The sequence below is a fragment of the Nicotiana sylvestris genome, chromosome 5, assembly GCF_000393655.2.
Source record: "Nicotiana sylvestris chromosome 5, ASM39365v2, whole genome shotgun sequence".
NCBI lineage: Eukaryota > Viridiplantae > Streptophyta > Magnoliopsida > Solanales > Solanaceae > Nicotiana > Nicotiana sylvestris.
Window position 1 is genome coordinate 150,108,587 of NC_091061.1, and position 17,493 is coordinate 150,126,079.

The 17,493-nt window shown below is 35.1% G+C and overlaps 1 protein-coding gene across 1 annotated transcript; it reads right to left on the reverse strand.

Moving 5' to 3' along the window:
- Positions 1–11,990: 11,990 nt before the first annotated feature.
- Positions 11,991–15,140, reverse strand: LOC104238784 (small ribosomal subunit protein uS13z/uS13y/uS13x). The gene is made up of 4 exons (XM_009793261.2): positions 15,043–15,140; positions 14,762–14,922; positions 12,440–12,628; positions 11,991–12,334 (listed from the first exon to the last, which is right to left on the reverse strand). The coding sequence occupies exons 1-4, from the start codon at positions 15,043–15,045 to the stop codon at positions 12,229–12,231; spliced, it is 459 nt and encodes a 152-aa protein (XP_009791563.1). The 5' UTR covers positions 15,046–15,140; the 3' UTR covers positions 11,991–12,228.
- Between the last annotated feature and the right edge of the window lie 2,353 nt (positions 15,141–17,493).

Here is a 17,493-nt window from a genome sequence, read left to right on the forward strand (position 1 = left end):
ACTCCCCAGTAATACAAAGAGGAAAAAAGAGTTTGATAAACTCAAAGGTACCGCATACAGGTGAATCCTCAGGACATTCTATACATTTGGAAGATATTCCAGAAGATAGTCCGTTATATGGACATCTGCAGGCCTATTTAGCATCCAAAAAGCAAAGTGATACTTTTGCTTCAATTGCTAAAGAAGAAGACAATGACGATATCAAGTCATATGAAAAGTTACCAAAGAGAGAAATGATATTTCTCCTTGAAAACTCTGAGATTCAGAGAAAAGAAGAACCGTGAAAAATATTTCAGAGATATCTGATTAATGGGTTATACTATCCGGGTGAATCATATAAAACCCGCACCTATTATGAGACTATCCTGATCAGTACAGGTAGTGCAGAATTCCAGCACTTTTCGGGTTATAACACGAATGAAAATGTTTATAACTTTTCAAAAGTCATTATCAAACAGATTATATCTGTTGAAGAATGGGGTATTTCAACAATGAAAGAAAGGCAGATAAGCCTTAATAAATCACCTATGAATTTCACTTATTGGGATTATATTCAAGCATTTGATAGAGTGCTTTATTATAACAATGAGAGACATAAGCATACTTGGTTTATCAAAGTATGCGCAAAGATATTTACAGGACCTATCCCTAACTGGTTTTTAAACTGGTGGTCATACCACGGTCCTACTACCAAGATTTTACCCGAACCATTCTTAAAGTTATACAAAGAATGGACAAAAGCTTCGCCATTCTTAACAGAGTTATATCACGCAGATCATATCTGCTACCTAGAAAAAATTGATCAAATCTACTTCTTTATTGAATTTTCTATCCCCTGGATCCATAAATGGACTCCGGAATTAGGTTATACGGAAGAACAAATCCCTTGTTTATATAGGGTATTCTACAACAAATTTTGGGACAAATTGATGAAGACTGATCCCAAAACAAAAACGTTATATGGACAAGAATTATTAGATTCTATCAAAACACAAATCCATTTATATGTAACGGCTCCTCAAAAGAGGATAATAGAAGAAAGCACTGTTAAACATATTGCTAGAAGAATCTCTATTCAAGACGGAGATAAAATTGATTTGATAAATCAATACTTAGAAGGATTGAAAAGAAATCTGCTCCAATCACTAGATCAGTGCGAAAAATCAGACACTTCGATGAGAAGTGAAACGAGTGGTGATGACCTCGTAGAAGATACACAACCTATACAGCCAGAAATGATATTATCTGACAGAGATATCGACAAGGTGGAAGAATTCCTCCAACAAATGCACAATTTGGACAAAAAGAAGACTTGACAGCTTATCAGCCGCCAGGACCCACTTAAACAGTAGATACACTGTTCATCCACAGTAGAAACACTGTTTAACTACACTAGAAACACTGTGTAGGGACCCAGATGTGGGACCCAATTTACTATTCTAGATTCTTTTTTTTGTTATATAAGGAGGCTTCTTCATTTGAAGAAGAAGAGCCGGAACCCCCCTCTCTCTCTACTTTCTCTCTCCTCTCTCTCTCAACCAACCCCCTTTGTAAAGATTTAGTTTATAGTTTGTAAATCAGTTAAACCTAATAAAAGTTTTGAAGTTCAGTTCATCTTCAGGGCCTTGCTTCTCGGCCTTCAAGGTACTTATTCTCTTTTATTTTTAGTATTTTAAATACTTAGTTTCTCTCCCCAGTCGTGACTATGTCCGGCTAAACGGATTCATATCTATGTTGAAGAACTAATTTCTCTTGCATATTAACCATGAAGAATCCAGACTCTTTCAAAATATAAAGAAATTTTATTATAGTTTCTTGATTTGGTTCCAAGATGGTGGTACAATCGGTTCTGGTACTACTCTTATTGGCTTTGATATACTACAAGAAAATATATAAGGTAATATATATACATAACATACAATATATACTACAAGAAAATATATAAGGTAATATATATATACATAACATACAATATATACAACAAGAAAATATATAAGAGAATATATATACATAACATACAATATATACTACAAGAAAATATATAAGGGAATATATATATACATAACACACAATATATACTATAAGAAAATATATAAGGTAATGTATATACATAACACACAATATATACTACAAGAAAATATATAAGGTAATATATATAAGCATAACATACAATATATATATAAGGTAATATATATACATAACATACAATATATACTACAAGAAAATATATAAGGTAATATATATACATAACATACAATATATACTACAAGAAAATATATAAGGTAATATATATACATAACATACAATATATACTACAAGAAAATATATAAGGTAATATATATACACATAACATACAATATATATATATATATATATATATATATATATATATATATATATATATATATATATACATAACATACAATATATACTACAAGAAAATTTATAAGATAATATATATACATAACATACAATATATACTACAAAAAAATATATAAGGTAATAAGTTACATCATGCCTCGTTCGGAAAGAGTGCGCTTATTTGTTTCGCACTACTATGAAGTGCTTGAAGAAAATGAAGAAGGCCAAATATTAAAATGCAAGAACTGTGGAAGAGTCTTAAATTTTCGTTCAGGGTGTACCACAGGCATTTTAAGGAGGCATATAACGTATTGTGTTGATGGTATTTATCCGCAAATTCGTCTTTAAGATATTTCAACAATTTGTGTTATTTTAAAATTATTAGACGTATTTATGCTTCATGTTGTACTTTCTTAATAATTTATTATGCATGGCAATTTAGTTTTACTATTGTTTTGTTATTTTACTTTTTCGTCAAGCACTTTAATAATTAGATTTCTACATATATATTATTTATATAGTCATGATATAGTTTACAAGAAATTGCCTTAAACAAAAAAAAAAAAAAAAAAGCCCGGAAATAAAAAAGCTTGTTAGGCCCGCTAAGCCCACGAGCCCGGCCCGTTTAGCCAAGGACCATATGGGCTTAGGCCCGTCACGGGCTGGTTCCACCCGTTGAGCCCACGAAGCCCGGGACCGTGAGGCTCGGGACCGCCAGAGCCCAGGCCCGTAAGCCCAGCCCGTTTGGCCCATTTAGGCACGGGCCCGGCCCAGAATACAGCACTATGTTAAACTCTTAGGCCAACAAGTCAAGAAGATGGCATCAAATTAAACTAAGTGGAATATGATTGAGTTAAATATCCAGAAATAGATGTCAAATTCTCAACTTGAGGTGTGGGGTGATGATCACTTATTCCACTTGCTCTCAAGCTTTTAGAGCTGAAGCTTCTGAAAAGTATATTAGACGTTGTCACCTCTACCCTATAATCATTCCACTCAACTAGAGATCTCCTTAAGTTAATGAAGCTCTCAGCATCCCATAAATAGTGATAATCTATGGAAATCCTGCATTGACTTGAAACACATTCAAAAGATAGAGATGGCAGTAGCTAAGGAGAGTAACTTGGGCACATCAAAAATGGCTTGCACTAAGCATTCACAATTGCTTATGCTACAAACCTCAAGGGTTGAACTTGAGATTTTCATTATTTTCAACTACTTACAGTAGCTTAAGCTCAATTCCTTAATGAAGAATAATTTTTGTATAAGTTGGAAGAGAATCGTATCATCCATTGTGGCCTTCACAAATTCTACCCTTCTGAGATTCTGGCAAGTATCAATATTGAACGAACGCAAGAATATGTCAACACCAGATGAATAACAAGCTGGCTCCAACTTATCTTTGTTCACATGCATATTCGAAAGACAACAATTTTGGTGCATCAACAATATGAACTTCCTCAATTGGGCAGCATAATATATTAAGAGACAAAAGGTTAGGAAGATGTGAAGCACGAATGCAACTAAACCCAAAATAGTAGTGCAACGATATCATCATTATATGAAAGTAGGCTATCAAGTGTTGATTCAGAAACACTAACATAATGCAAGCTTAAACTTTTTAGGTTACGACACTTAATTTTACTATCTTCAAATATTATTGGTTTTAGTTTCACTACTTAATTTGCAATGATTTAGCTCCAACTTCTGCAATGATTCCATAGCAAAAATGGTATAAGCTGACAAAGTATATCTTTCTGAAACTAATTGTGATCTGCTTTTCGCCAAAAGTGCAACCTGTGAAACCCCTTTCTCTGCAACTATGTCTAACCATTTATCCATTAGACCATCACAGTCAGTTTGATCAGAAAAAGAGATGCAAAGCTTAAAAGTTGAAATAGGTAGTTTTTCATGGCGATACCTTTCCAATGTATTGTCTACAATTCTCAAAAACTTACGTTGAAAGTTCTGAAAGTAAGAATCATCAAAACTAAGATGGGGGTTCGTAGAACATGCTTTAAGCCATGGCTTTGACTTCGAGCTGCAGTTTTTGTGGAGAGACGAGAGAGTATTTGGTGGAGGATTTCTGTTGGTAACTCTGAAGTTTTATCCATGGCACTGAGGTTTGTTTCCTCTATGTCATGTTCAAGGTTCAGTAAGTATATGTTAGAAAATAATAATCAAAATTGGCTTTGAGGCGTGAAAATCGACTGTCCTTAAAGAGTTATCGCCTGTATACTAATTTAAGGAAAATACAAAACGATTCTCTTCAGGATACAACAAAGCCTGCAATAACACTTGTGATTTTCTATATCCACTTCGTTGGAATTCTTGTGTATTTATAGGCAACCAACAGACCATTTCAGAAAAGATGTCTTGTTTCACAAACAGACACGACTATTTATTCGAATTTTGAATTTAAAATTCAAATAAATTTGATTTTTCTGTTAAAAATCATTAACTTTAGGATCTCGTGCCTGTTGAGTCAATCTCGTGCCTGCAGTCTCGTGCCTGTTGAGACAATCTTGTGCCTGTTGAGACAATCTCGTGCCTGTTGAGTCAGTCTCGTGCCTGTTGAGACAATCTCGTGCTTGTTATGTGCTATTTCATAATGATCAGTTCCGAGGCTAACAGGCACGGTACGAGTAAGGTCGGTCCCGGGAGTGTTTCACATGACAGGCACGGAACTTCTTTCTTCCGTTGTCGGAAGAATCCCACTTCCAACTTGCCAATAACAAACTATCTTACAATGCCCCACTAGTTTGTTATTTCACTTCATAACACTTGTGAATAATTGAAAGTATCTTTTACAGATTTGAACTTTCCTTTAGTGTAAGTATATTAAAGTTTTGACGAAGTTAATGGTATCTTAAGATTTGAACCACAAATCCTTGTGCCAAAACCGAAAATACCACACACACAGCGTTATCTAGTAGCTTAGAAAATCCAGTATTCGCTTTAGCACGTTTACGGCCATGTGCTCATCCTGAATTCATGAATATTTACAAGATCAACCCTTTAAATCTTGCTAGAAGCGGCACCACTTCAATATTCATATAGGTGGAATTAGTTACTATGTCCCTGTTACTCCAGACATTAATAATTCCATTAAGATTAATCAACCTCTTCATGTAACAGTATGCACTTTGGAGTTTGTCTTTATGCCCCTGTTATAACAAGCATTTAACAACTCCTTAACTCCTCATATAACAGTAAGTAGTACAATAGAATTAGGGCTCCTAAAGAGGAGATCAGTGCTTAAACAATACAAGTAACTTGTTATTACCCATTGAACTTATATTGTTAGAGTGTATACTAACTCAAAGTGGGGTTCCTATTCCTTGTATTTAATTTAAGGGTCTCAGCCCCATCCCTCCACAAGTTTGTTGTACTACATCTCTACCTAATGGCTTCGTAAGTGGATCAGCCAAATTCTTATTTGATCTCACATATATTATAGTTATAGCTCCATTTGTAATTAATTCTCTTATATAAGTATGTCTCAAGCTTATATGTCTCGATTTTCCATTATATATTTTATTGTGAGCAACACACATTGTAGTCTCACTATCACAGAATATGGAAATGGCTGGCATAGGTTGTGGCCACAACTTTATATCAAGTAACATATTCCTCAGTCATTCTGCTTCTTTTCCAGCAGCTGCTAATGCAATAAATTCAGATTCCATAGTAGAATGGGAAATACATATTTGTTTCTTGGATGCCCAACTAATGGCTACACCGCCTAGAGTAAATATCCATCCTGATGTGGATTTATTATCATTAACACTTGTAATCCAACTTGCATCAGAATATCCCTCTAATACATTAGGAAAACCATTATAGCAAATGCCTAAGTGCTTTGTATATTTTAAATATCCAAGTACTCTACTTATTGCTTTCCAATGATCATTACCTGGATTACTGGTAAACCTTGAAAGTTTACAAACAGCAAATGCAATGTCGGGTCTAGTGCAATGCATTGCATACATCATACTACCTATCGCACTTGCATACTCCAACTGTGCTACTGCTCTTCCAGTATTTGCAGTTAGCTTAACACTAGAATCATAAGGAGTATTATACCCCTTTATTCCTAAATGACTGAATTTAGTAAGGATTTTATCTATATAATGTGCTTGTGACAAAGTCACTTGCTTGTTATCTCTTTTGACCTTGATTCCCAAAATAGTATCAACTTCATTTAAATCCTTCATTTTAAAAACTGAGGTTAGATACTTCTTGGTCTCGGTAATTCCTTGTAGATTCGTACCAAAAATCAGCATGTCATCGACATATAAACAAATTATTACTCCATATTCTTTTGTAAATTTAGAGTAAATGCACTTGTCTGCATTATTATGTACGAATCCGGTTGATAGTATTACACTATCAAATCTTTCATGCCACTGTTTAGGCGCTTGTTTAAGACCATAAAGAGACTTTATCAATTTACAAACTTTCTTCTCGTTTCCCGGAAGAACAAATCCTTCAGGTTGTTGCATATATATTTCTTCACTAAGGTTCCCATTTAAAAAGGCTGTTTTAACATCCATTTGATGTACGTAAAGATCATAGATAGAGGCCAAGGATAAAAGGACTCTAATGGATGTTATTCTTGCAACAGGAGCATATGTATCAAAATAGTCTATGCCTTCCTTTTGAGTGAAACCTTTTGCAACTAATCTTGCTTTGAAGGTTTGGACAGAACCATCTGTATTGTACTTTCTCCTAAAGACCCACTTACAACCTATAGGTTTTGATCCAAGAGGAAGATCAACCAAAACCCAAGTGTTGTTGGATATAATTGAGTCCATTTCATCATTAATGGCCTCTTTCCAAAAGGCAGCGTCTCTAGAAGACATTGCTTCTTGAAACGTCTTTGGGTCTTCTTCAACATTTAATACAATAGGAATTTGATTACAAACGTTTGTCCTATCTCCTTCAACAAGAAATACTATAGATTGTGAAGAAATAAAATCAGAACCAAGATGTTTTTCTTTTCTTATTCTTTGGCTTTTCCTTGGTTCTATCTGCATATCATCACTTCTTTCCTTAGTTTTAATAATTTCAGAAAGCGACAATTTATTAGCATCGATACGTTTTCCATTTATTTCAGTCATTTTATCAACATTGTCATTTATAAATCTATTTTCAATAAATTCAACATGTATAGATTCTATAATGACATTAGATTCTAGATCTAGCAGTCTATAAGCTTTGGAATGTTGTGCATATCCTACAAAAACACTTTTAATTCCTCTAGGACCCAATTTTATTCTTTGATGGTTAGGTACTCTATAATAGGATATACACCCCCACACTTTAAAATAATTTAAATTTGGTTTTCTACCATTCCAAAGCTCATAAGGCGAAATATGCATACTTTTTGAAGGTACTCTATTTAAAATATAACATGCAGTTAGTAGTGCTTCACCCCATAAATTATGTGGCAAATGTGCATTAAGTAACATAGCATTAACCACATCCACCAAAGTTCTATTTTTTCTTTCCGCTAACCTATTTTGTTGAGGAGTATAAGGGGCACTCATTTGATGTATTAGGCCATGCTCTTCACAGAACTTATTAAATTTGTTAGGAAAATATTCTCCGCCTCTATCACTTCGAATAATTTTAATTTTCCTACTCCTTTGATTTTCCACAACAGACTTGTATTCTTTAAACTTTTGAAAAGTTTCGTCCTTAGTTCTAAGTAGGTAAACATATGTAAATCTAGAGAAGTCGTCTATAAAAGTAATAAAATATCTTTTGCCTCCTCTAGTTAATTCTCCATTTAATTCACACAAGTCTGAATGTATTAAATCTAATAGTTCTGTGGATCTTTCAACTTTACGAAATGGTTTCTTTGTCATCTTTGCTTGTATGCAAATTTCACATTTTATATGTTGAGTTTTACATGAGATATAACCATTTTTGGACATATAATTCAAGGAGCCAAAATTTAAATGTCCTAGTCTAGCATGCCATAAACAAGAATCAGACTCAACGATGTAAGCAGAAACATAATTTATTTCATTAATACTCAATTTGAACATGCCGTTACAGTTATAGCCTTTTCCAACAAAAACACCATTCTTAGACACTATTACATGATCACACTCAATAACTATCTTGAAGCCTTTCTTTGACAGCAAAGCAGCGGACATTAAGTTTTTCTTCATATCAGGAACATGATACACATTCAGTAATGTCAACTTCTGGCCAGATGTGAAGTTAATCTCAATACTTCCTTTTCCAGCAACATCTGCCGCAACATGGTTTCCCATCAAGACTTGTTCAGAATCCTGCACTTCTGCATATGTCTTGAACATCTTCTTGTCATAACAGACATGAATAGTAGCACCCGAATCTAGCCACCAGTCTTGAGTATTTGTAGCAGCGGTAGCCACATTCAACTCTGTGACCATACCAATTTGCATTGCGGAAACCATGGCAACCAGTCCTTGGGCAGAATTTTCCACTACGTTTGCCTTTTCAGAATTTCCAGATTTTTTAATCTTTCCAGACTTTTCGGTTTTGCCTGCATTGAAATTTATTCCTGCCTTTCTATATCTGCAGTCCCGAATCATATGGCCTTTCTTTCCACAATGATGACAACTAAAGTTCTTTCTCTTTTTAAAAGAAGACTTTTTGGAAACTTTCAGATGTTTGTTCCCACTTCCTGAATCATTCTGACTGACAAAATTGACTGCGGAACTTCGAAGGCTGACTAATAGCATCACGAGCACGAGTCTCACTTTCAATTTGAATGTGAGTACGAAATTGTTCCACAGTCATTTTATCCATAGAATGTAGGATTTTCTTTCTATAGTCATTCCAAGAGGAAGGCAATTTCGAAAGAATAGCACCTATTTGAAGTGCATCAGGAATTTTAACTTCAAGATCACTTAGTTTTGATACTAAGATTTGCAGTTCATGAATCTGATCCATTATAGGCCTAGTATCAAATATTTTAAATTCAAAGTACTGCAGAGCCAGGAATTTGTCAATACCTCGTTTTTCATTCTGGTATGCAGTTTGTAGAGCAGTCCAAATCTCTCTTGGCGACTTCAGATTGCAGTAAAGATCATAGAGTCGATCTGTCAAAGTATTCAGAATATGGCCGCGACACAATAGTTCATCATGTTCTCGTTTCTTCCTTTCTTCCTTGACTACGTCAGAATCTTCTGCTGTGGGCTCAGGCATCGGAGGCAAGGCAGAATCAAGAACATAGTAGATATTGAGAGCGGACAACAAGAATATCATCTTGTCTCTCCAACGGGTAAAGTTCGTTCCATCAAAGCGATCAAGTTTGATGAACTCCTTCGGATTCTCAACAACAGACATCAATTTCTCCATAGCAGTATAACTCTTTAAGATTGTTAGAAAATAATAATCAAAATTGGCGTTGAGGCGTGAAAATCGACTGTCCTTAAAGAGTTATCGCCTGTATACTAATTTAGAAAAAATACAAAACGATTCTCTTCAGGATACAACAAAGCCTGCAATAACACTTGTGATTTTCTATATCCACTTCGTTGGAATTCTTGTGTATTTATAGGCAACCAACAGACCCTTTCAGAAAAGATGTCTTGTTTCACAAACAGACACGACTATTTATTCGAATTTTGAATTTAAAATTCAAATAAATTTGATTTTTCTGTTAAAAATAATTAACTCTAGGATCTCGTGCCTGTTGAGTCAATCTCGTGCCTGTTGAGTCAATCTCGTGCCTGTTGAGTCAATCTCGTGCATGTTGAGTCAATCTCGTGCCTGTTGAGACAATCTCGTGCCTGTTGAGTCAGTCTCGTGCCTGTTGAGACAATCTCGTGCTTGTTATGTGCTATTTCATAATGATCAGTTCCGAGGCTAACAGGCACGGTACGAGTAAGGTCGGTCCCGAGAGTGTTTCACATGACAAGCATGGAACTTCTTTCTTCCGTTGTGGGAAGAATCTCATTTCCAACTTGCCAATAACAAACTATCTTACAGTATATATCCAAAGAAGAGAATATCATAACCAAATGGAGTCTAGTCCATAATTATAGCTTCTCTCTAATGTCGAATGACGGAGTCTTTCGACGAATTCTATTTACACCACAATTTAGTGGAACAGATGAGTACAACTCTTAAAAACAACATTTAACGAAATGGAAAACCAAAGACTTAATTAATATTTAAATAGTTCTATTTGCTTGAAAAGGAAAGAACTGGTCTAGTAAAATGAAAATTTCAAAATAGAAAGCGGTTCGTTTCCCTAAGATATCGATTACCATTGACATTATTGGATTGTGCGGGAAACAATGTTGTAAAAAACATTTTTTGTGGAAAATTTTGTGAATACTTTCTCTTTCAAGTTGAAACAAATGAAGGAAAGTTTTCAGGCACTTCCTCTTTTTTTTCCTCCCCCCTCAACCAAATGGAACTACAAGAAATAAATAAATAATCAAGGGCGTCAATTGATATCCATTTGTCGGTCAATTGATATCCATTTGTCGGAAAATTTTACTGTGTAATTATATAAACTTTTTTATGTATATCTTTACATATTGAATTTTCTTGACTTTTTCATGTGTTTTATTTTTATATTCTGACTCTATTTATTAAAAATCCAAGCTCGGCACGGCGTATGATGACATTTGGGGCAAAGATGACCCAAATGCTGTTTGTCTTCTACATAACAGCCATACTTACCTTGAGAAACTCCTTTTCCTTTATCACAAAGCCTAAATATTACTCTCTCCCTCCAGTTCACAATAAGTGTCCAATTTGTTTTTTCATTTTGGTTCAAAATAAGTGTCCAGTTATGTAATCAAGAAAGAATTCAATTTATTTTTATAAAATAATCCTTATGTACATATCCCTAAAAAGTTCTTACTCCTCACATTAAATGTTTAATTAGGGGTAGTTTAGTCATAGTAGATATTTTTATATAAAATTTAATATTTTCTTAATGGGCGTGCTAAAAACAAATTAGACACTTACCGTGAACCGGAGGGAGTATGTAAATGTCAATGATTGAAACTTGTCGACGCTACAACGCGACATTCAGACTATTTTTAACCAACAAAATCCGAAATGTAGGGGTAAGGTCTACGTACACAATACCCTCCCCAAACAGGTACAACTATGTATCATGTTTGAAGTTGTTTGAGTTTAATATTTAGAGATTCTTTTGCAAGTAAAATAAAATAAAGTCAAATTAAACCATGAACACCACTCTGCCAACTAGATCGGTTCAAACAATGGAACATGAATAGAATGTTTCAAAAATCAAAATAATCTCAGATTGAAAATAGATTTATTTACGAAAAATCAAACCAAGAGGCCCAGAAATTATTCAGAACAAAAAGGCAACCCAAAGTCGATTCGCACACACTAACACAAATATTAGTCAAAAACAAATTAAAGCAGGATTATTCCAAAAAATATTTCCCAACAACTTATCTAAAACAAGTTTTCCATAACAAATCCAAAAGCTTAATAAGCCTAAGCCATTTGTGCAAACAGTCGCTGTATTGCCCAGTTCATCAAACAAATCAATGGGTGGAATGGATTTAAGGATCACAATGAGCCATTCCATGTCTCGAGCTACTTCTTGGTATTTATTTAGGAAAACGGGATGCATCTCAATAAAAAGTACTCATTCAATGTATTAATTCAAACGCAACCGGCAAAACTTTGATCCCACAGTAAACAAATGCTTGCAACGCCATCAGAGGATTTATAGACTATAACCCTCCCAATGGCAAAACAAGAACATTTCAGTGCAAACATTACAAAATACCTAATAAACTTCCTCTATGTGTTCGGACTCCGCATACTAAAGAGAAGCATAAAACATATAGGAACCGGCAAGTAAATGATTTATCTCTTCTTGGAGACACCAACAGTCTTCCCCCTGCGGCCAGTGGTCTTTGTGTGCTGACCACGTACACGAAGGCCCCAGTAGTGACGCAAACCACGGTGATTCCTGTGAGCAAGAGACATAATAAATGTAAGACATAAAACGCAACTCACAGAGCGACTACTTGTATAGCTAAGAAGTTAATAGCAAAAGCATGGCCTGATAAGACACCTGATCTTCTTCAGCCGTTCCAGATCATCCCTGAGTTTCATGTCAAGTGCATTAGATGTAACTTGAGAAAACTTGCCATCCTTGTAATCCTTCTGCCTGTTCAAAAACCAATCTGGGATTTTGAATTGACGAGGATTAGCCACAACCACCATCAAGCTATCAAGCTCTGCGGCAGAGAGTTCTCCGGCCCTACAGGAGATAGAGCAAACAGAAATTTATATAACCTTGCAACATGCTAAACTATAGGGCTCGAAAAGATCATATGGAACACTAAGCTCTTAACACAACACCTACTTCTGCATAATCACTTGGCGGTTTGAGTTCTTTCTTGTCAGAACACTATAAACAGGGATGATTTTAATTATGTAATCCTGGAAATTTCCATGGCACAGAGCAAGACAATATCATGACGGTACACCAACACGAAGATTTCAGTAAAGGGAAAAGAAAAAATTATTTGTGTAGATTTTGAGAAGAAGAAAAGGCTTCTTGTATTTATGTGTATGTTTACATCCCATGAGCAAGGGAATTTATACAAAGCTCCTAATGTTAATTAAGGAAATAAAATAAATCTATACAATCAATCCAGCTATCAAATCAAATCAGAACAAAATCAGATCACCTAAATATAATCAAATCTCCTGAAATCATGCTAATCAACACTCCTAAATCAAGTCCCCTTGAATCATGCTAATCAATTCTCTTTTCTTGGTACTATTACGGTTTCTACTGGAGTTACTAATGAATTCTCTTTTCTTGTTTCTTATTTTATTTTCGTCTTTCTGAGCGGAGGGTCTATCGAAACCGTCTCTCTGCCCCGATTGGGTAAGGTCTGCGTACACATTACCCTCCCCAGACCCCACTATGTGAAATTTTACTGGGTAGTTGTTGTTGTTGAATCATGCTAATCAACAATTTGATAGTAATTTAGGCAATCTGCAGATCCATTCATTGTAAAGATAAAACTGTTTGTTAGCAAGAAAGATGAGAAAAGACTCCACAAAAATCGTCCAAGAAAGAAATAACAATGTTTTTTCTCTTACTCAGCACGACAATGTGGAAGATGCTGCTCAGTGGGACGTGTTATCAAAGGTGAAAATCCAAGAACCAAGTATACGTTGAGATTTTACGAAAAAGCACAATTAAAGTGCGCACTTTTTGAGGAGAGATGGAACGAAGAAAAAGATCATATATGTAACACAAGAAAAAACCAATGAACACGAAAACCAATTACGTGAAACAAGAAACTGAAGAAACTATTATTAAGCAAAATAGAACAAGTAAAAAAAAAAGCAGAGTATACCAGATATTCAGATGTCAGTCAAGTTTAACGAACCACTTTAAATTTTTCGTTCAGATGTCATTATGTCATACTTCATCCAGATTATATGAGCTTCTTGAGCAAAAGTTTTCCCTATTCAAACAGTAAGATGTTTGTCCATAGCGTTATCACAACAGTTAATATATTATGTTTAAGGCAAGCCTTGGCTCCTTGGGTGCATGCAAGCAGAGTGAAACCCCCAACCTGCGTTACTTCAGCAATGCAGTTGGTGGGTCCATTCCCCAGAAAATAGGAGTATATCACTACTTTGAGGATAGCTCTCTCTTCGAAAAGCTAAGCAGCCAGCAGGTTCCAGTAGCCAATTATTCCTATGCACAGGTACACAAGACCCTCCTCAAAACAGTCGCCATACCAAAATCCAGCTTGACATACAAAGACAATCACCCACCGGCCACCATGGACCAAGCTCAGTCAGTCACTATCGTTTATATTTCCAAAGTATTTTCTTTGATCTACTTCTCATTTCAACTGATACTTTAAATAAATAACAGTCTATATTAGCATAAATAACAAACACCAAAGCTCTGTACTAACAACCATTGGTCCCTCTATAATTTCTTTGTCTCTCCTTTAGTTTCTCCAATATAATTTACTCCCAGCTTAGTCAGTGATGTCACATTTTATTTCATCTTCCAATTCCTTAAAAAGAGATCTATCAATTAATCAACTAAGCCACAATCCTAAACTAGTTGGAGCTAACATTATAAATGAATTAAACACTTTCAGCTATATCAATTTTAATTGACTACCTCTTAATTAGCAATTTCAATTTATTCCTTCAATGTGCTACCACTGCTTCCAGTTGAAAAATTAAAACGCAACAAAGTTTGACAGCAAATGCTACATTTAAGTAAAAAATATAGTGCAATAAACCACAATAAAAATGTGCAATGATGAAAATATCAATTTGAATCTAGATAATAACAATAATAATAATAATAATAACTGATAAAGAAAAAGGGAAAATGAAAAAAACTAACCTCTTGTTCATGTCGATATCGGCTTTCTTGCAAGCAATGTTAGCAAAACGGCGACCGATACCTTTGATAGAGGTCATAGCGAACATGATCTTCTGCTTTCCATCAACGTTCGTGTTTTGCACACGAAGAATGTGCTGAAACTCTTCGTTTGCAACCAACGACTATTTTTATTATTATTAATGCACCAAAACAACAAAATATAAACAGAATCAGTAAGCAAAGATAGCAAAAGTGCAGTTCACTAGAGAGAGAGATAGGAATTGTGTTGTTGAGGATCATACCATGGCTAGGGTTTCACTGCTTTCACAGTGCGGCTGCGGCTGCTTTAGTTTGAAAGAGATGCCAAGCTCCAAAGAAAACCCTAGATACGGAAGAAAAGAAATTTGCTTTGATACGATACATATATATATTTAAAGGGTAAGGGTAAATTTTGTAATTAGAAGTTCTCCTGTTAATTACTTCGATTCTCTTAATTAACACAAAAAAGCTTGTTTCGCCAAGTTTATCTAAGGTCAAAATTACTTCTTTTTTTCCAAAAGAAAAAATATTTTTTTCAAAGTTGAAGTATTTGGTCAAGCTTTTAGAAGAAGAATGGTTTTGAGTAAAAGCAAAAGTAATTTTGGAGAAGCAAAAAAAATAGCTTTTTCTCATAATTACTTTTTTGGAAAAAACTTTTGAGAAAAAAAAAATACACTTATAAGCACTTTATGATAGTTTGGCTAAACACTAATTGGTGCTCATAAGTTTTTTCATAACATGTCTTGTCTAATCACCTCTCAGTATATCTTCGGACTACCATGCCCCCTCCTTGAACCCGCCATAGTTAACCTCTCACACCTCCTCACAAGGGCATATATACTTCTCCTCTTTACGTGCCTAAACTATCTCAGCCTAGCTTCCCGTATCTTGTCCGCCATACATGTCACTCCCGCCTTATCCCAAATATCTTCATTCTATTTTATCCCTCCTAGTATAACCGTATATCTATCTCAGCATCCTCATCTCCGCAATTTTTAGCTTCTGAATATGAGAGGTCTTGGCTGGCCAATACTCTGCCATATACAACAGGATCGCTCCACTACTTTGAAAAATTTACCTTTTAAGTCTTGGCGGCACATTCTTATTGCACAAGAAGCCGGATGCGAACCTCCACTTCATCCACCCGCTCAAATACGACGAGTGACATTCTTGTCAATCTCCCAATTTCCTTGGATTATAGAACCAAGATACTTAAGACTTTCTTTGTTGGGTATGGCTTGTGGGTATAATGTCAGCCTCCCAAGTCACGTCACTAGACTTGCACCCCAAATATTATGTTTTAGTCCTGCTAAACTTGAAACCTTTAAACTCAAGGATCTACCTTCAGCCTAATATCAACATTGCATTGTATCTCATCAATCGGTACTATGTCATCTGCAAATAGCATGTATCAAGGTACCTCCCTTTCAGTGTGTCATGTCAACTCATCCATCGCCAAGGCAAATAGGAATGGGTTAAGCGTTGATCGCTTATGCAACCCTGCATCTATTGGAAAGTGCCCCCGAGTCCCCTCCCACTGTTCTCACCCGGGGTTTGGCTCCACCGTACATGTTCTTAATCATCCTAATATATGCGGCAGGTAAACCTCTAGCCTCCAAGCATCTCCAAAGAACCTCCTTAGGAACGTAAAAATATATTAAAATCTCAATAAATATTAGATTTAAACTCATAATTTTAACAGTACAATGAGTTCAATGCTCAGAATCTTAAAACTTGAAGCCATTAATTTTAAATACTGAATTTGTGTCTAATCGTATATAATCCCCAAACTTCTTTATCTTTCCCATCGGCAATCGCCACAAAACAATAGCAACTAACCAAACTAAATTGGTACATTATTGAAGTGCAGAGCTTATTTCGCTAGTGTAGGAGTTCAATTTGAAAAATACAACTGGCAGCAAACTTCATAGCTTTGGAGTTGTGGCTCTTCCCGTTTTATTTTTTAATTTTTTATTCTTGAACAATTTTAAACCTGGGATTTCTTTTTGTAATTGCAAACTATAAAGTTATGGTCAATTAGCTTTAGGTATTAAAATCGCAGAGCTGTCATAATTGAAGGCTAAATGTGCTCGTAGGCAATTAAAATTTTATTGAGTTTAAATCCATAATAAAATTTGGATTTAATCTCAATTAAATATATTTTAGGCCAAATAAACATTATGAGATAATATAATTGAATTAATTATATAAGTCCAATATATATGGATTAAATAAATAAATTTTCCATTGGACTAGCTTATTTAACTAGGCTAAAGTGATGAGCTCACTTCATTAAGGCTTAGATTTCATCTTCCTAGAGGCCCAAATTGATGCTCATATGTCAAATGACGTAGCGCGCCAAGTCAAACGGAAGAGCCAATAGGATCAGGCCACGTGTCAAACTGACAAGGCCTGCCAAGGAAAATTAAGAGGCCAATAAATTCGCGCCACGTGTGCAAGCGACATGTTCTAGCCAATCAAATGCGGCTTTATCACACTTCAATTTGATTGTCGGAAAGAGTTTGATCTTATCATAACTCTTCCTTTCCACAACTATAAATAAGGGTCTTCATAACCCAGAGAAGACACCAGAAGTTATAACAAGAAGCAAGAAAGAGCTCGTGAATCAAACACCGTAAATTTCTCTACAAGTTTCAAGCTTCAAGCAATCAAGTTCAAGTTCAAGAAATCAAGTTCAACCTCAAGAACGAAGA